This window comes from Xenopus laevis, chromosome 9_10L, assembly GCF_017654675.1.
Source record: "Xenopus laevis strain J_2021 chromosome 9_10L, Xenopus_laevis_v10.1, whole genome shotgun sequence".
Taxonomy (NCBI): Eukaryota; Metazoa; Chordata; class Amphibia; order Anura; family Pipidae; genus Xenopus; species Xenopus laevis.
In genome coordinates, this window is record NC_054387.1 from 38,302,510 (window position 1) to 38,322,870 (window position 20,361).

At 39.5% G+C, this 20,361-nt stretch overlaps 1 protein-coding gene across 2 annotated transcripts in view; it reads right to left on the reverse strand.

Moving 5' to 3' along the window:
• Window positions 1–20,361, reverse strand: part of rprd1b.L (regulation of nuclear pre-mRNA domain containing 1B L homeolog) — a 50,912-nt gene that overhangs the window by 5,164 nt on the left and 25,387 nt on the right. For both annotated transcript variants that reach the window (XM_018241205.2, NM_001093124.1), the window contains 5 exon segments: window positions 17,171–17,300; window positions 16,055–16,191; window positions 13,106–13,212; window positions 5,060–5,186; window positions 3,310–3,485 (listed from right to left, as the gene is read on the reverse strand). In XM_018241205.2, the coding sequence (XP_018096694.1) occupies window positions 3,310–3,485; window positions 5,060–5,186; window positions 13,106–13,212; window positions 16,055–16,191; window positions 17,171–17,300 (677 nt within the window).

Below are 20,361 nucleotides of genomic sequence, written 5' to 3' on the forward strand. Positions count from 1 at the left end.
AGGCGGTAGTTTTCCTTTGGGTTACATTTGTAGGAGAGTTAGCACAGAGACCTTGACTGGTAGCCAGTACTCAAATTTAGTATTGTTTCTGGAAAAACAACTAAGCCAGACAGTTGGTTTTACTAGAAATTGCATTTGTGCTTTCCAATTACTATGAAAAGCGTCCATGTAAAATGAGACCATTATTATGTAGCACTATCATAGGCCAACACGCATAACAACATCCATACATTCTGTAGAGGCAATGTGCCTGACCAAAGTAGTACAAGGGACATCTGGTAGTGGAGAAAAATGCAGAGAGAACCTGGCTTCTTCAAGTCTTCAGGGTGGAAGTCAATTACAAAATATTGTTGTATAAGATTCCCCAATCTGCCCCATAAGATCACCCCCATTGTTTTTAAAGGGGTTTTCAACTTCCAAAAATTTTTTTTGTTCACCAGAAACCTTTTTTCAATTGCTTTCCATTTTTTAGGCCAAAGACACACATGTGGATATTTGCAGCGTTTCCGTTACAGTCCGCGCCACAATTTTTTTTTATAAAAAGCTGACCGCTGCGTAAATACGGTAGCGGTTTCAACCTATGTCAATGGCATGCCACGCTAGTGTATTTACGCTATCAATTATCAAAATAAGGAATCAACTAAATGTATCAATTTCAATCAGTTACAGAAAAAAGGTGAAAAATTAAACTTTACACTTCAATAGTGAAAAAAACAATCACATAGAAAATAGAAAGTAATATGAAAAAAGTCTTTATTTCTGGTGAACTATCTGAAACCAAGTGAACTGAAAAAAGTGTTGGAAGGTGAACAATCCATTTTCAGGGATGTTTGGGCCCACCAACTTTGCCATAAACTTCTCTCTTCCTCAATTATAGAAATACATGCACCCCCCACTGAGAAAGTCCCTTGACCCTGCGCGCAGTTTTCCGCTTTGAGGTAATGTTTAGTTAGGAAAACGAATGTCTCCTTAGAACAGTGGTTCCCAAATTATGGGGCAGGCCCACCTTAGATGTTTGGAGGACTGGTGGTAGGGGTTCAGCCTCAAAGTCAGTTACAGCGAGAATTGGGGGGCATGGTCATTTGCTCTCCTAGATACACCTGAAAGACCAGCTCAGAGTTCAGTTGGAGTGAACAAGTATTCACTGTCTTGGGTATTCTGGGAACTATGACTGAATAACTGATACATTGACGTTTTCTGTACAGATTTCAGAAGCAAAGGTTGGACCTTCAGGGTTGGGCTTTAACCAGGAATCAGTCTTAAGGAGGCCAAAAACGATAAGATCTGCTCATTTGGCAAGGTCGCCAAATGAGCCGATCTTTCCCCAATATGCCCACCAAAGGCAAGGCTATGTCGTGCCAAACGAGCAGATTACAACTATGGTATCAAAAAACAAAACCTGCTAGATATCTGGCTGTTTTTTGGCCAAATATCAGTTGGGGAGGCCCATTGGAAGACCCCATACATGGGCAGAATCAGTCTAAAGATCCCGAATCGGCAGCTCAAATCTGCCCAGGTAAGGCCACCTTTTAAAACAGGTTGGCTGCATTGTGTTTAAAGGTGAAAAATAAAGGTCTGAACAGACACGAGTCTACCATGTCACCATTGTATCCTCACAGTCAAAAATATGACATGAGCATGTGAAAAAGCACAAACTAAACTAATTTCACTGAGTTGAGGGGCATAAACATGGGATTTCGTTGCATCACATCTGGTTCTTACAAAAGTGCAATTAGAGAAGGAGTCCAAAGGTTTTGCAATAAAATCTGCAAGCAGAAGGACTGTCATCCACGGATTGTGTCCATTCTTATGTCCTTAATCATTTAACTTTACCTTTACTTCTTCTTTAATTAAACTTGATTTGATTGCAAACAGACGTCGCTTATATTGGCTAAACTCCAACAAAAAACACAATATCCCCCTAGTATCCCCATGTTGATATGCCCGTCCTGACTGCCAGGATCATGAGAAATAAAGCAATCGCTAAGAATTTCCATTTTTGTAATACTTTTAACATTCGTTGAATGCGGCTATTGTCTATTTTACTCTGAGACATTTCCTGTTATCCCCAAAAATTAGGGCTGTGCTATCCAGGAAAAGTTGTTTAGAAGGTGAAGCAGAGGTCAGGTCACAAAAAAAGCAGAAATTTTATTTTTTTAATCTGTGGAAAGAGTACATGTGTTTCTATCTGTTCTAAGGAGATATGTTCAGTTTAACATTTTGACATCTGAATACCATAATAGGCAGCTTCATATAAATGACGTATCTTACAAAACAAAAAACTTTAAATGAACTTAAAGTAAAGTGAAACCACTAGACTTGGACCGATATTTCTGTATGTTGCTACCTTATTGTGGCTTATATGCAGCTTTCCTGAGCTTGATTAAATACAGCTTCATGTTTTATTACTGCTTTATTACTTTTGTACCAAAAACTAATGTAAGGCTAATGCCAACATGTATACGAAGGCAGAGGGCAGATGTAGAAATGAACCCCCCCTAAGAGTAAACAGGCACTTTAAATGAGTTATTCACCTTTAAATTAACTTTTAGCATGCTGTAGACATTGATAATCTGAGAAAATGTGCAATTAGTCTCCATTTTTTATTTGTGGTTTTTGCGCTTTTTAGATTTTTATTTAGCAGCAAGTTTGCTTTAATATGGTTGGCAAGGTCCAAAATTACCCTAGCAACCATGCCCTGATTTGAATAAGAGAGGGCTTGAACAGAAAGATGAGTAATAAAACGCAGAAATAACAATACACTTGCAGCATTACAGAGCATTTGTTTTTTAGATGGGGAAAAGAGTCAGAAGAAGAAAGCAAATAATTCAAAACTATAAAAAAGAAAAATTGAAGGCCAATTATAAAGTTGGAATCAGCCGTTCTATAACATACTAAAAGTTAACTTAAAGGACCAATATCAAAAAAATGTTTTTAAAAATTTGTTAGTATACATAGAAAAAAAACATCAAGTCAAATTAAACTTAAAAATCGCAAAGCCTTTACTAAGAAATAACTTACCAAAACTCTGCTTGTGCTCCTCTTCAGAAAAGGCGACACGGCGACAATCCATTGTGCGGTGCTCAATCTCTCCTCCCTGGCTATCTCCTATAAGGAAGGCAGGGAGGAGAAATCTAGCGCCGCACGATGGATCGCTTTATGAAGAGGAGCACAAGCAGAGTTTCGTTAAGTCTTGGTGGCTTTTTTTTTTTCGATGTATACCAACTCATTTTTAAAAGAGTGAGTGAGTGTGTGTGTGTGTGTGTGTGTGTGTGTGTGAGTGTAAACACAAATAGGAACGAGTCTTACCTCTAGCTTCTTCTCCTTGTTGCTAAGAACTTCCTTCTGGGTCTGTGTGTACTCCATCAGCATCTTTGCCAACTGCTTGCGATCATCTAGTTCTGCCGCAAGCCGCCCATTATACTCAGCTAGTAATAGGCAAGCCTCGTCCACGGTCTTGGAGAGACGCTCTGCTGCCTCCTTATCTGAAAAGTACAGATGTTTAACGGGGGTATTTCTGAGTGCAGCTAAAATCAGCCTGAACATAGCAAGCTGTATTATGTTTAATACCTGCCATAGTTCAAACTTATTTTAGCACTGAGCTGCTTATGGCGACAGCTTATTACACTACAATTTGAAGAAAATGATATCTGCTTAGCATTATATCACACAGAATGATTGGGGGAAAAAACAATCGTCATTATGGGTCATAGATTATTTTAATCTATGTACAGCAGCATAAAAGAGCTACCACACTGTTTGCTCCAATCTGAACATTCTCCATAGCAACAGAATCCCTAGTATTTAGAAACATATCAAGGAAACAGCAGCTAATAGCAGCCATATGGCAGTTCTTGCTCTTAATGAAACGACACAGACAGAGAATGTACATTATAACTACAGTCTGTTTTCTACTAATGCTGAAAAAGACAATGTTGTGGATGCTGCGTATTCCGCTTTTGTTGACCCCCATGCATTTTCGATGCCCTTCATTCTGCCCTACCAAGACAACTATCGTTCCAGCAGCGCACTACTTTTTAAAACTGAGGTCTCTGAGGAAGTGTTTAAACATGAAACGCATTAGACCTCAGATGCTATTTGTAATTAAAGGGGACCCGTCACCTAACAATTATTCCAAATCCTATTTTATCATGTTAGTCAAGCAAAATTAACCTTAATTACACTGTATAAATTATTTGAATCTTGTTTCCATCAGTCTGGGAATTCATAATTATAGCAAGCAGGCAGGAGCCATTTTGTGGACACTTATTACGACAAGCCTTGCATCATCTCAGAATCTTGTTTGTGCACCAGAATGGGGGACCTGATGTCCATCGCCCTGGCTACACAATTATATAGTAAAGAGAGAGGGGTAATGTGGGGAGAGCAGTGACATCTAGGAAGTACTGAATGGAAAGTGAAAGTAATTGCTTGCCCTGCCTCTATGCCTAGGCATAGAGGAGGGGCAGGCAATATTTGACAACTTAGATTTTTAAATGAGTTTATAACAGCTATGAACACTTCAATAAAAAAAAAGGAATTTGGATTTCATGTTTATTTTGAAAAGGACTTTTATTATACAGATTTTTATGTCTGGGTGACAGGTCCACTTTAATTGGATGTTGAAATAAAGAGTATTATTTTTACTTGTGATCTGGAATCGTGCGATTTCTCAAAAAGGGCCAGGAGTGCGCTGCTCCAATGATAGATGTGCTGGCAACATTCCTCTTAGTTACGGACTCAGGGCGGTGGCACCCGTGTCATATCGTGAATGGGGTAAGATTTACAGCATACCGACTAAGAATGTGTATGTGTTTCCTGTGTGGGGAGTCTGAGTGAATTGTACGGACTCCATAATTGAAGTGTGGGGTCCGGGACAAGAGGAACCCGGACCAAAAGCTATTAACAGTGAGCAGCAGACAGGCTGTAAGGATATCATAGCTGGAGTTGTAATTTACCAATTCACGATTCGTCTAACAGTGGAGCTCGGGAAAAGTGCTGGATATTTTTGCTGCAGCCTTTGGCGATTGTTTGGCTAATGAGCCCTACCAAAACAAACCTGTGATTTTTTCCAGCAAGGAGACATCTTGCACTTCTTGTGGGAGGGACGCAATCTTCTGCCGAACGGCGGCATCTCCGGACGCAGCGTTCTCCAAATCCTGCAGAGCTTTGATCAGATCCTCTGTCTGCAAGAGAAAGAAAGGGTTACTTGGAGTGTCAAATGAGTTGTTATAGTTTGGAGGCTATGCAGGGGTATCAAATAAATCTACACTCTCGGTTTATACATATATTAATACCTTTCAGAAATTCAGTGATTACAGAAAAGGTCAAAGGTCTTTCTTGGGGGTATGAGGTCATAACCTGAACATAAAGGGCCATATACATACATAGTAAATTAGGTTGAAAAAAGACATCCATCAAGTTTAACCTTTTAACTCTATTTTAACCTGCCTAAACTGCTAGTTGATCCAGAGAGGAAGGCAAAAAAAAACATTTGAAGTCGCCAATTTGCCTCAGATGGAGAAAAAAATTCTTCCCGACTCCTAAATAGAAATCGGACCAAAGGGTGAAAATACAGGCACAAAATATAAGTGAACAGGCCATGTTGGATATGATTTTATGATATAATATAGAATTATGGATACTAGCCTTTTTTCTCTTTGATATATAAGCCCCTAAAGCAAAATCAAGCAGTGTGAGAGAACCTATGCTGCTCTTATATCCCCACCCCCTGCCAGAGTCATTAAAATGTCAGGCAGAGCAATTTTGCCTTGATTGTAATAACCCACTTGCTAGCACTGCGGGAGGCAGAGGATGGAGCTGCAGTTCTAAGGAGATTTATTATGAATATATATCTCAGTCCGGTGAGTATCCCACTCCAAGGCAAATATTATTCTTGCATATATAGCCGGGGTGCACGGTGAAAATGTGTATATAACCATAAGTTTCAAGAAACCGGCACACCCATATAAAATTTCAGTTCTTTATTGTGTTGTATCAATGTCCAACGTTTCGGGCCTTGTTAGGACCTTTCTCAAGGAAACAAAGACCGAAACGTTGGACATTGATACAACACAATAAAGAACTGAAATTGTATATGGGTGTGCCGGTTTCGCCTAAATTATGGTTTTATATATATATACACACAACAGTCCACGAAAGCACTCACAGCAGCCACCATAGAGCGTGTATCAGCAAATCTTTATTTGTGCATGGTGTATCAACGCATTTCGGCTGACCTGGAGCTGTTGTCAGGTGTGGGTGTGGTTGTGTGTGGGTGTGTGGGTGTGTGGGTGTGTGGGTGTGTGGGTGTGTGGGTGTGTGTGTGTGTGTGTGTGTGTGTGTGTGTATTTATATTCAGCCGAATCTTTCACAAAGGCAGGCAATGGGCAAAATTAATTTTCACCTATACATGGAGGAATTTGTTGGGATTATAAAGCAAAGACTAAACAAAATGATTATCAAGTATTTGAGACACCATACTCCCTGGCACAGTCTGTGCTGCCCAATAATGAATAAACAGTGGTGGCTGCCCTGGGGGACCAGTTGGTGCATGGAGTGGTGGGAGGCAGGAGAACAGCAGCGGGTAGGACGGCCAGTGGTAGAAAAAGAAGCTGCTATTGAGCAATGAGGTTTATTGGAAGACTGGAGTATGGGGTCAGTACAGGCTGGATATGGGAGTACAATGTTCAGGTGATTTATCTCAACACAGCTCAAGAAAGTGCAATTCATCTTCCATTATTAAATCTGATAACCCCCACAAATCATTATTATCAGTACCATGGAGCATTCTGTGCCTGACACACATTTTGCAAACATTCTATGCTTGAATTTGTGTTGGTAGGGCTTTCCAATATACATTAAAGGAACAATAACATCAAAAAATGTAAGTATTTTAAAGGAGAAGGAAAGAATTTGTACACTTGGGGGTGCCAAATGTTAGGCCAAGTGATTGTATTTACTTACCTGAAAACCCAGGCCGGTGCTCCTATAAGCAGAAAACTGCATCTGTCCGGAAGAGGATCGCTCCGTCGTGCTAAAGAAACCCGGGCCAGTGCCGTTTTCTGCTGATAGGAGCACCGGCCCGGGGTTTCAGGTAAGTACATACAATCATTTTGGTGTGCCTAACATTTGGCACCGCTAAGTGTACGAAGCCTTTCCTTCTCCTTTAAAGTAATAAAATTATAATGCAGTGTTGCCCTGCACTGGTAAAACTGCTGTGTTTGCTTCAGAAACTCTAATATTGTTTATATAAGCTGCTGTGTAGCAATGGGGACAGCCATTCAAAGGAGAAAAGGCTCAGGTTACACAGCAGATAAGCTCTGTAGAACATAATGGTGTTATCTATTATCCACTATTTAGGGTAAGGCCATACGAGGCAACTTTGGGCGACTATTGAAAACGCATTGCCGCGTGTGCATTAGCGCAGGCGATTTTGCGATGTAGCCTTTGGGGAAAAGACGCTGAGGCAGTTCGGGGAGATAGTCGCGCAAAAGATGTGGTGATAAGTCGCCAGGCGACAAAATCTCCCTGAATCTCCTCGGGGAAGGCCACACGAGGAGATTCGGGGAGATTTTGTCGCCGGCGATGCGTTTTCAATAGCCGCCCGAAGTTGCCTCAGGCGACTATAGAAAACGCATCGCCACGTGTGCATTAGCACAGGCGACTTTTCATTCTAGCCTATGGGGAAAAACGCAGAGGCAGTTCGGGGAGATAGTCGCGCAAAAGACGAGGCGATTAGTCTATATGGCACAGGTTACCCTTAACCTGTGCCATATAGACTTTTTTCAATTTCCACCATTGCTACACAGCAGCTTGTTTATATGAACTATAGTAGTGTTTCTGAAGCAAACTGTTTTACCATTGCAGGGCAACACTACATTACATTTTCATTACTTTACAACACTTTTTTGGTGTTATTGTTTCTTTAATGATTAGTGGTTCTAAAGTTATTTCAACACGTAATTACAATGGAATGAAGCATCTGTTTGTCCCTTTCTGCACTGCTGGTTCTGACTCTTAAAAATGTAGCATAAGCCAGTTGTCTTCCAGCCAAGGCTCCAATTCACACAAAGCTGTGCATTCTTTTTCACCTGTCTTTTACTCAGCTGGCTGCCTCTACATTGTTTCAGTAGTCAGAGAGAGCTGTGTAGAGAACAGGGACACATGCTGCTTTCAATAGCAATTCTACCAATAGCCTTTTAACCGATTTAAGAATCAGTCCTTAGTAAATTTACAGAAGAGTCTTCCACATATAGAGTGTGGGGGGTCTTCTTAAAACCATTTAAGAGCAATACATTTACGAGGTAGGTACAGTGATTTCCTTGTTCACATACTCATACAGTGTGTAATGGTAATGGTAGTACGGTGCATTGCAACACCCAGCAGACATATCTTAGAGCAGGGGTCCCCAACCTTTTTTACTCATGAGCCACATTTAATTGTAAAAAGAGCTGGGGAGCAACACAAGCATGAGAATGTCCATGGGGATGTCAAATAAGGGCTGTGATTGGCTATTTGGTAGCCCCTATGTGAACTGGTAGCCTACAGGAGGTTCTGTTTGGCAGTACACCTGGTTTTTATACAATTAAAACTTGTCTCCAAGCCTGGAATTCAAAAATAACCTCCTGCTTTGAGGCCACTGGGAGCAACATCCAAGGGGTTGGAGAGCAACATGTTGCTCGCGAGCTACTGGTTGGGGATCACTGTCTTAGAGGATGCTTGAACCTGAATTGTAGTGGCCACGAAGAGCACTAAAATGGGGCAGCTCCACTTAAAATGAAAGAAATCAGTGGCAGGTGATAACACTTATTTTTGCTTTATACACACGAACAAGGGTAACGGTATCCTTGGTGCAAAATAAGTGTTTGGGAGAATCTACTTGCGGTTCACAAGTTAACTTCATTATTTATATTTTTATAGTGTTTGGATTTTTTGCCTTCTAATTCGGACTCTTTCCAGCTTCCAAATGGGGACCAATGATCCCATCTAAAAATCTATGCTCTGTAAAGCTACCAAGGTATTGTTATAGCTACTTTTTATTACTCATCTTTCTATTCAGCCCCTCTCTTATTCAAATCAGCAGTCTCTTTTTCAAATCACTGCATGTTTGCAAGAGTAATTAGGACCCTTGCAAACCGGAGAGCTGCTGAATAAAAAGCCAAATAACTCAAAACCCCCAAATAATAAACAATTAAAATCAATTGCAAATTGTCTCAGAATCTCCCTCTTTGTATCATACTGAAAGTTAATTCAAAGATGAAGAACCCCTTTACAAGACACTAAGCTAGGGGCTTCCTCCTGCTTCTCATCCTCCAGATCTGGAATGCAGAGCTCTCATTTATTTTTAAAGTTACCTACAATTTGTTTTCTATTTTTAACAGTAAAGTGGAGTAAATATATGATAGAGGGCGGGCTCTACATACATTCGCCAGGTAGTCCAGTACATTTATAATGTAATCATAATGGTGACTTAGAAATCAAAACAGAAGATGTTGGCCATTTGGTCTTGGCTGTTTAAGTTGGGAACAGTGTAACTGTGCTTTTGCCATTGCAACAGAGTTAGCCCTGACTTGGTCAAAAGACGAGCATCCAATCTATTAACAGAGCCATCTACTATTTGTATTCCTTGTGGGTGCCAAACGTTCTGTAGATCTGGGTTCTTTATGCAAGCACTGTTAGGTGTAAAAACTAGTGGCTGGAGTTCTAACAGGACGCCTTTACTGTCCCTGCAGTGATCCGAATCAAAGAGATCTATGATATTTAACAAGAGCAGGAGGGTTCCAGGCTGGGCTGTTGGAATAACCACCTGTCAAATAACAGCTGTAAGTCGGCAGAGTAAATATGTTAGTTTTATGAGAGTTTTAACCCTGAACTCTCTGATTCAAGTTTTTTTAAATTCAAGTTTTTCTTAAAGGGGAACTTTCGTGAAAATAAAAATTTAATATAAGCTTCCTAATACTGAAATAAGAAACTTTCTAAATATAGTCAATTAAACATTCTGTACTGTTTCTGAAATAATCAAGTTTTACTCTCTCAGCATCTATTTCTCTTCATTCTGTCTTCATGCAGCAGTTGAGTGTTAGTTATTGACAGTTAGATGCAATATATCTTATAGGGGGCTCCTTTTGCCTAGAAAATGCATTAGAGCTCACTCTTTTGAAATCACGGGACATTAATTAACCCTCGATATTCGACTGGGAATTAAAATCCTTCGACTTCGAATATCAAAGTCGAAGGATTTAGCGCAGATAGTACGATCGAAGGATTATTCCTTCGATCAAACGATTAAATCCTTCGAATTGTTCGATTCGAAGGATTTTAATCCAACGATTGAAGGAATATCCTTCGATCAAAAAAACTTAGGAAAGCCTATGGGGACCTTCCATTGAGTTCGGTAGGTTTTAGATGGCGAACTAGGGGGTCGAAGTTTTTTTTAAAGAGACAGTACTTCGATTATCGAATGGTCGAATAGTCAAACGATTTTTAGTTTGAATCATTCGATTCGAAGTCGTAGTCGAAGGTCGAAGTAGCCCATTCGATGGTCGAAGTAGCCCAAAAAACACTTCGAAATTCTAAGTTTTTTTACTTCGAATCCTTCACTCGAAGTTAGTGAATCAGCCCTTATGTCTCTCTACATGCAGAATTTGTGCAAAAGGCAGTTATTGGATCATACTGTCAATGACTGACCTGATCTGACACCCTACTCCTGCATTAAGAGAGAATGAAGAGAAACACATGCTGAGAGAGGAATAGTGAACATTAACTTGATTATTTCAGAAATTATGCAGAATATTTAATTGATTGTATTTAGAAAGTTTCTTATTTCAGTAATTTTCTTCATAATAGTTCCCCTTTAAATTAGAAACCATTCAAGTTTTGAGTTTATTTAAGGTATAAAAAACTCTGACCTTTGATAAATAACCCCCATTATGTTAAAATACCTATTAATGTTACGGAACACAAATGATCTAAAGCTACATATACAGGCAGAAAAAAATGATTCTCTTTTCCAAACATTATTGCTTTCTCCCTGTATGAAGAAGTGTATTTCCTGGCAGTCATGTGACTGTCACAATGCCCTTCCTGTCAGATAATTAACAGTGTCGTCAGGCTTTGTCCTTTACAAAAATACCCAAAATGTCATTTGAACGTGAGTAATGGAAGGGTCGATGAACAAGATTCAACATTGCAAAGGCTTCTTTTTTTTAACACTCCTGTATAATGGAGATGCGAAGATAGAATTTAAAGAGAGAGATTAGCTGAAGCAGTAAAAACAAAAGGCCTTTTTAAAATATATGAAATTGTATTAAAACAAGAATATCTATCAGAGCTGTAATAGGATGATACAAAAAAAAAAAGGAGCTCAGCGTGTATCCATTTAAAAAGTATTTTATATACGAAATTTACTATCGCCTTTCCCCGACTCACTTACTACTCGTTTGCTATTGCCCTTCATGTAAATGTCTAATTTTCTTTTTAAAAAAAATATAACGGCACTTATCTGCTGCACACAAAAGACAGGACAGCCGTAGCAGCACAATCGAGTACAACAGCCCTCCGACATGCTGCTTTATCTCAGTAACATCCCACATGATGGATGGTCTAAGCCAGTGCTAAGGAGGCCCTTCACAATGTTTATCCGTGCTGTAAATTAAACTTCCAGAATCTGCTGAAGACGCCAAAAAATATATTTATATGTTCCAAGACTGAGCCAAAAATCTGTAATGTTTGTAAAGAAAGAAATTTGCTGGAGTTCTTTCCTAGTAAGGGCAAGCACATCAGCGTGGTATGGATAGACAATGGACAACAGTAAGCTGCTGACTGATGACACTTTAACGAGCCAAGTAACTTGTTAGGTCAAGCTTTAGATTTTAATAGGGATGCAATGAATTCAGGATTCGGTTCGGGATTCTGCCTTTTTCAGCAGGATTCAGCCGAATCCTTTTGCCCGGCCGAACCCGAATCCTAACTTGCATATGCAAATTAGGGACAGGGAGGGAAATTGTCTGACTTTTTGTCACAAAACAAGGAAGTAAAAATTTTTTCCCCTTTGCACCCCTAAGTTGCATTTGCAAATTAGGATTCGGTTCGGTATTGGGCCGATCTTACGCAAAGGATTCTAGGGTTCGGCCGAATACAAAATAGTGTATTCGGTGCATCCCTAGATTTTAATTCTGTAAATTTAATAATGAGACCTTTCAGAAAATTAAACTCGATTTGTTTCCTGCTATCCCAGAGAATGTCCAAAATAAAATGGAGTCGTTATGTGCAGTGGTGTGATTTGTGTAAAGTACTGTCCTCTTACATTATGATTTTAGCAGTATATAGGGAAAAATTGTATTGTTCTTAGGAACCATGTATCCCCTACTGTAAATGATAAGGATATTAGAAGTCACTGAGGGGTTCTGTGACCATATAAAAGGCACAAGGCTGCGTTATACAAGGAACTCTGAGTATCACTTGTGTATTATAAGGGATAATATACCCCCTACTGTAAATAAGGATATTAGAAGTCACTGAGGGGTTCTGTGACCATATAAAAGGCACAAGGCTGCGTTATACAAGGAACTCTGAGTATCACTTGTGTATTATAAGGGATAATGTATCCCCTACTGTAAATAAGGATATTAGACGTCACTGAGGGGATCTGTGACCATATAAAGGCACAAGGCTGCAGGCTGAGTTATACAGGGAACTCTGAGTATCACTCATGTTTTATAAGGCATAATGTACCTCCTTCTTAAAATTATATAAGGATCAAAAATAACAGTATTAGAAGTTACTGAGGAGATCCATGGCCATATAACATCACTCTGAATGGTGTTAAAGAATATATTTAAAGGTTATTCATGGCTTTTTTTGTATTAAAAATGGATTATGTAGTACAAAACCAAGGGTTAAATTACGTCCTAGTGGGAACATGGCAGTAAAGAGACTTTAAAGGTACAGCCTCCGGTGAAAAGCATATTTGTGCATGTCTCAAAACAATACAATACAGCCCAACTGCCTAATTCTTTCACTTACCAGAGACCTACTGCTGGTGCTTAAAGCTGAAAATAGGAAGGCAATGACTTTACAAGAACAATGATAAACTACGGCTCACCAAAAGGGGTCCAGTGGAAGTTTCCTGTGGGGAGTAGCTGCCCGGATAATCATCATCTTCCTCTTGTATTTGCTGAAAGGTGCGTTTCAACGATTTCTCCTCATTAACTGCAACACAATAGCATTATTACTGGGCAATAAAATGCCATGACACATTTAACACCACACTTCACACAGCCATTTGTATAGAAGATACACAGTATGTTCCGTAGCACAAGGTATATCTATATAATCTCTTACTGGGGTTCCTAAGCAGATCCTTGATACACCATTTATTAAGAGCAGAGAGATAGAACATCTGCAGCGTTACTAATGGACATGCGCTAGTCTGCAGTACGATTCCAACTGTAATAATAACTATACAACACATGGAATAATACAGCAAACCAAGAACAAACCAGTGGATACCAGTTGACACACTATATCTAGATTTCATTGCATAAATGTGATTATGGGCACACACGAGGCAAAGAGCCTGCTTGAGAGATACACTCTGATTATAGAAACAGACGCTTATTACAGGTCTTGGTTACAGTCTGATGTGGTTAAAGCCCATACTGTTATCGACAATCAAGTTGAAGTAATTTCTAAAATTATATTTAACTGGGGAAAAAGGCAACTCCGAGCACAAAGAAGCCATGCTTGCTAACATAAGTCATTCCCAAGAATAGCGTGTGACACCCATTATACTCCTGACAGCAGTGAGCCTTGCTATTGTCTGCTTGAGGGCAGCACCAAGTGCATTCTGGGAGCATCCCAGTAATGCTAGCTCTTCATCTTATCAGGGGAAAGCACCTGAATTGTAAGAAAGCAGACGTTAATTGCTCATGCCATAAAGTAACGGCAGACAACACAAAGCGCAGCTAACCCACATGTCACTGATTTTATGTCAGCCGCCATTTACTTATTATCCTAAGGGCACAGTCCTGCTGTAAGAGATTAACTCGGAGCCAGCCGAAATGAGCAAGTGTATATGCTTCTCCTAGTATCGGGCTATGTCGTGTAAAAACCTCACTTTGATAGACAGCAGCCTGTAATCATCCACTTTAATCCCTCAGCAGGGAAATCTTTATTAAATTATTCAGTTTCAACACTCCTGGAATAATTCTCTTGCTTCCATAATGAGCCAGCATGGCTTTTTCATCAACTCTAAAGCTTTTTCTTATCTCTAGGAAACAATTTAAACACTGTGGCATGATTGGCCAGCCCTGGGATTGGTGCCATCAGATAATTGACAGTTAGATCTAATACATCTTACAGGGGGAGGGGGCTCCTTTTGTCTAGAAGATTTATTAGAGCTGACCATTCAAATCACCAAACATCATGTCTTTCTACATGCAGGATTTGTGCAAAAGGCAGTTATTTTGTTAGATTTTGTTTGTATTGGAAACAGTTATTTGAATGAGCTTTAATTCATATGCTCGGAAAGGAAGCTCCCTATAAGATATATTGGATCTGTCAATGAATATCTGACACCCGACTGCTGCATGTAGACAGAATGAGGAGAAACAGATGCTGAGAGAGTGAAGGTAAACGATTATTTCAGAAATGATGCATAATTTTCAATTGATTGTATTTAAAAAGTTTCTCATTTCAGTATGCTGAAGCTTATATTAAATTTTCATTTTTGTGATAGTTCCCCTTTAAGCTCAGGCCATATACTATTTCTTCACTTTTAGGTTCTTTACAGTAGGATGCAGATTGTTAATGTGTAAGAATATTTCTCTATATTCAGAGAGGTGCCATGATTGACCTACTTGCACACTGACTGCATGGAAGTCTGGATATTGGGTTTAGGAACAGAGTGTGTGTGAAGTCCCATTAGCAGTAGCACTTGTAGGAGGGCATAGGTTTAAATTTAGTAATGAATTAAAGGGGAACTATCGCGGAAATGAAAATTTAACATAAGCTTCATCTTGCTGAAATAAGAAACTTTCTAAATATAATCAATGAAAAATTCTGTACCGTTTATGAAAAGTTACTCTTCACTTGCCCCCTTTGAGCAACCTGTCTCTCTTCATTCTGTCTTCATGCAGTAGGTAGAGTCAGTTTTTGATTGACAGTTAGGTCTAATACATCCTTTGAGGAGTGGTTGCACCCTTAACCTTTTTTCTTTGGAAATTCTGTTTCTCTGAGTGCATGGTGTTTGCCAGAGTCTGTTATTTTGTAGCCTTTTGTTTGTGCTGGAGTTGGTTATTTGAGACTAACTTGATTATTTCATAAACGGTACATCATTTTTCAATTAGAAAATGTTTTATTTTCCCGGATCTTATTCAAATTAATGCATGGTTGTTAAGATAATATGGACCCTGGCAACAAGAATCCTGAAACTGGAGAGCTGCTGAATAAAAAGCTCAAAAACCACAAAAATAAAAACCAATATCAAATTGTCTCAGAATATAAATCTACATCATACTAAAAGTTAACTCAAAGGTGAACAACCCCTTTAACGACTTGTGATTATGTTTGTCTGTTCCATGGGTTAAGGTAGCCCTGTAACAATAATACATAGCAGCCAAACATATCTGCTACACTGCTCTACACAAGTAACTGATCAGTAGTTGCTATGTGCCAATTTTGGTATGAAAACTCCTTAACTGGTGAATGTCAGTAGTTGATAGAACGTGCTCTGCAGCCATCTTACAAAACAAAAGTGCCAGTATCAAACACTTCCTGATGCCGAAATTGTCCTTTTTCTATAAAGATCTTTGAGTCGCCTGCTAATACATGTGTACTTTTTACTAATTTATTGTAACAAAAAAAAAGCATAAAAGGTCACTGTAAATATGTTCATGAAGCCCGAGTGTCCAGATTGCACATTCCCAAGGTGCATCTGTGTGATCAGAACATAACTGGGTCAGGTGCTGCTTTTGGGAAAAATGATATAGAAGGACTTGCAGCGCGAATCACAGTCATGTCTTGAACAAAGGGTCAGAGGGAGGCAATGTACCTGGTGCTTCCCTGGGGCTGTCGTCATTTTCGATTGCCAGTCTGAGCTGTTGAATAAAATCAGACGAGTAAACATTGCGTTCCTGCCAGATGTGCAACAACCTTTCCAAGGGCATCCGGCACCCGTCCTCTGCCTCTCTGTGGGAGAGAAAAATTGAGTATGTGCTTGTGCAATGGAGATATGAAGGAAAATGTAAAAAAAAAAGGGCTTAGAGAAATATCCAACATGGGACCCCCAGTGATGCACCTCTAGGCAGCTCATACTTAACGCTGGACATGAAATTTCTCCATGTGTTCAAAAATGGATTGCGTGTATTTTATTCATTCAAGCTTCAACATTAGATTAGAAAATGTATATGACACTTGGCAACCATACTGTTTGACTGTAAGGAATCAACCAACTACTGTGTCTGGTCAATTTTCAATCAATGTTCTTTTGTACATATTAAATCACCCAATCACAGACAAGAAGAGGTGGGAGTGAGCAGTTGGTTGCGGCAAATATAGAACTGCAGAAGTGAGGCTGAAACACAGCCAGGGACACTGCTTGCCAAATCAGTGGGACAGAACAGATGTAGCTTTAATAAAGAACTATTTCATTTAAAAGTTCCAGCAAACTATTTCAGCATGAAAGAGCATAATTTAACAAGCTACCTTACAATAATGGAATTTAATGGAGTGGTAAGCACAAAATAGGTTTGGCATGATTAAAGAGAAAAAATATTGCCTTATTTACATGCATATTTCATCTTGTTTAATTCCTCTTTAACTACAAAATATAGTGGATAATGTAGCCCGCTACTGTAATTTATTAATATATCGTAACGTCACAGAGGAGTTATGGGACCATATAAAAGCACAAGGCCACAGTAAGTAACTGTAGCAGGAGGGAACATTATTCATTATAATCTACTGTTAAACGTATATAGGTTAATCAAGAGCTTTCTCTCTTTGCTGCAGAAAAATGGCTGGAACTTATGAGACATAGGATATGATTATTCCAGCGCTTTTTTATAATTGATCAGCACAAGTTCTAAACAGCATGTTTATAACAACGTAGGCGCTAACTATCATATATATTTAGGATTTAATTTACAGTTTGGTCCCATTGGCATACCCGGACACATGTGAGAAGGCATCCAAAAGCGCTTTCTCAAACTCGCGAGTAAACTCTGGTCCTTTGCGCTTGCTGTTCTGGATAACATCATTGGCCAAGTACAAGAAAGTCAGCTTCCGGCTTGCCTTGGCTAATAAAAACAAGGAAAACACAGGGGTTAGATATCAAACATTTCATTCATGACCTACAGATCAGATACAGAACAGAGAAGAAAAAAAAATCCCCTGACTAAGAAGCCCATAATACATCGAGGTTATATGGCATTAAGAGCTATATGGCATTGAGAGTTGTATGGCAGCCAGCTAAATTGTTCAGCTGCAGATATTTGCTACTGCCAGCAGAGTGAGCACTAGCTCTATCCTAGTCACAAAACCGACGGTGTAAGCCCAAAAATCCTGACTAAGGATTCAATCCATAATGAATATTTTTTAACAGCCATAAAGCAGCTCTAGCTAAGAACTGTAGTTTTCCACTTAACAGCCTTAACGCAGATAATCGCTTCCTATCCTCATAGAGAAATGGCAGATGATAGCACTGCAGTTCCAGTAATGAACCTGCAGGGGTGTGGGAGTAGCAGAGGGTGTATCAGACAGTGAACAATTGGCTACTCTATAGAAGTGGCATGATTAATATCTAGTGTCCAATACAAAGTGCACCTTGGAAATATGTAATGTCAGCCGCTCCATTTACAGAGAAATAATGGTGCATGTGTCGCTTTACTGCATGCATCATGAAAAATCTCCTACTTTTGTTCTATTTGTGTCCCGGCTACAAACTTTAGTATGTCATAAGGGTATGCCAGCGCCTTCCACATGAGTAATGACTGGGCTACGGCACAACTCGCACAGGCAACAGCCTTTCAGCTATTCTCCCTCAATACTTGATATCACAGCATTCATATTAGCAACCAAAGCAGCCCACAGCAACAAGCATCTACCCCTCCAATTAGCAAGGCGCCACCAATCTAAAGGTTGCCATATACAGGCTGAAATGGATGGGGAGCATATGATGGGCCTCACCAGTATGGCTGACTTTCTATATACATTAACAACATGAACACTGGGAAGTGAAGTGAAACTGGCTGCATGGGCATAATGATCAATATCAAAAGCTAGACTGACTATCCTTGCATTAAAATGCAGTGACCCATAGCAGTAAAGGAACAGTTAAGTGTGAAAATAAAAACGAAATAAATAGATAGATAGGCTGTGCAAAATAAAAAATGTTAGTTAGCCAAAAATTTAATGTATAACGGATGGAGTGACTGGATGACTAAAATAATGACCAGAACACTACTTCCTGCTTTTCAGCTCTCTAACTCTTGCTAGTCAGCGACTTGAAGGGGGGCCACATGGGACATAACTGTTCAGTGAGTTTGCAATTGATCCTCAGCATTCAGCTCAGATTCAAAAGGAACAGATACGACCCATGTGGCACCCCCTGAGGTCTCTGATTGGTTACTGCCTGGTAACCAGAGTAACCAGTCAGTGTAAACCAAACGGGCACCATCGTCTTCTCTTCTGTTATCTTCAGGTCTTCTTCCTTCCCTTCAGCTATTTCTGTCACTTCAGGCGCAATCACAGTTCTCCTGAACCGGAGGATTGCTTCAACTGTACATGCGCCGACACAGTGCTTTCTTTCCTAAGATTACCGAAGAGAAGAAGATGGTGCCCATGAGCTCTGCTGCACTTACTCTGCAATTGATGAATTATATGCCTTCTTCTTCTTCTGACTCTTTCCAGCTTTCAAATTGGCATCACTGACACCATCTAAAAAAACAAATGCTCTGAAAGGCTATTATACAAATGTATTATTATTACTACTTTTTATTACTCGTCTTTCTATTGAGGCTTCTCCTATTTATATCCCAGTCCCAGTCAAATCAATGCATGGTTGCTAGAGTAATTAGGACCCTAGCAACCAGATAAAATTGCAGCTGCGATAAAAAGCCAAATAGCTCAAAAATTACAACTGATAAAAAAACTGCAAATTGTGTTAGAATATCACTCTCTCTAAATCATAGTAAAAGTTAATTTGAAGGTGAACAACCACTTTAACGTAAAGTGTGTTTGACATTTGTAGTTCAATCATAGCTGGAGGGCCGAATATAAAGTTCAGGAAGACATAAGGACTTCAAATTCTTCTAAAGGAGAAAGGGTACATACATAAAATTGGTGGTTCCCCTAACACTCAATGCACCTGCAATGCAATGCCACCTCCAACAGGTTTTGGGTGCTGAATTCTGGAAGACAATGCCCTGTGTGTCCCTAGAGAGGATTCAATGCAACCAAGGGTCAAGGTTTTATCTCCCCAGCAATTAGATGAACTGCAATACTGCCAGCTTGGCTGCAAAATAACCAGTTCCAGTTGTGTTTTCCATGAAAATGAAAAAGTTTTCGTTTCGTGTGTTTTTTGTTTGTCAAAATGTGCAGTTTTTTTGATAGACAAAAAACTTGAACCTGGAAATAGCTTGAATCCGAAAATACACCTTCTAAAACCTGTCAAGGTCATGTAGGAGTCAATGGCAGAGGTCCCATTGAAGATGTTAATAGCCTGCATGATATTCAAGTTTTTTTTCCAGAGGGTTTTGCCCAAAAACTCGAACGAGCCGTGCGATTTGCATTGGGGTTTCGCAACTCGCAGAATCAAGTTTTTTCCATTCGAGTTATCATTCGAGTTGCGAGTTCATTCGAAGTATAAAAAACTCTGAAATTTTGCTTTTGATATATAAGCAAATTACAAGGCACTGATTTTTATTGGTTTGTGGTTACTTATTCATTTTTCCCGGGTCTCGAATTCTTTACTGAAACAGGTTTATTAAAAATAAATGGCTATACCAAACTCTGTTTCTATAGCTACAGTCAACTGGGATAGCAGAGACAGCTGGATGGTAAGGCCAAATGGCTGTCATTCCTTGGGCCCTCGCTATCTTCTCCAAGATATCAGTACATTATTAAACCCAGTCTAACCTATTATCATGATACAAACCTTCAGATATAACCCCAGAGTACTACATCTACAGCAGGGGGTTACTGCCCTACATTTTGCTTGAATGGAACTTATATGCATGGAGAATGGTGCAAATGCATGGAGATGTATATCTGTACAGAACATAAATACAGTTATGGCATCCGCTATCTGGAAAACCGTTATGCAGAAAGCTCTGAATTAAGGAAAGTCCATCTCCCATA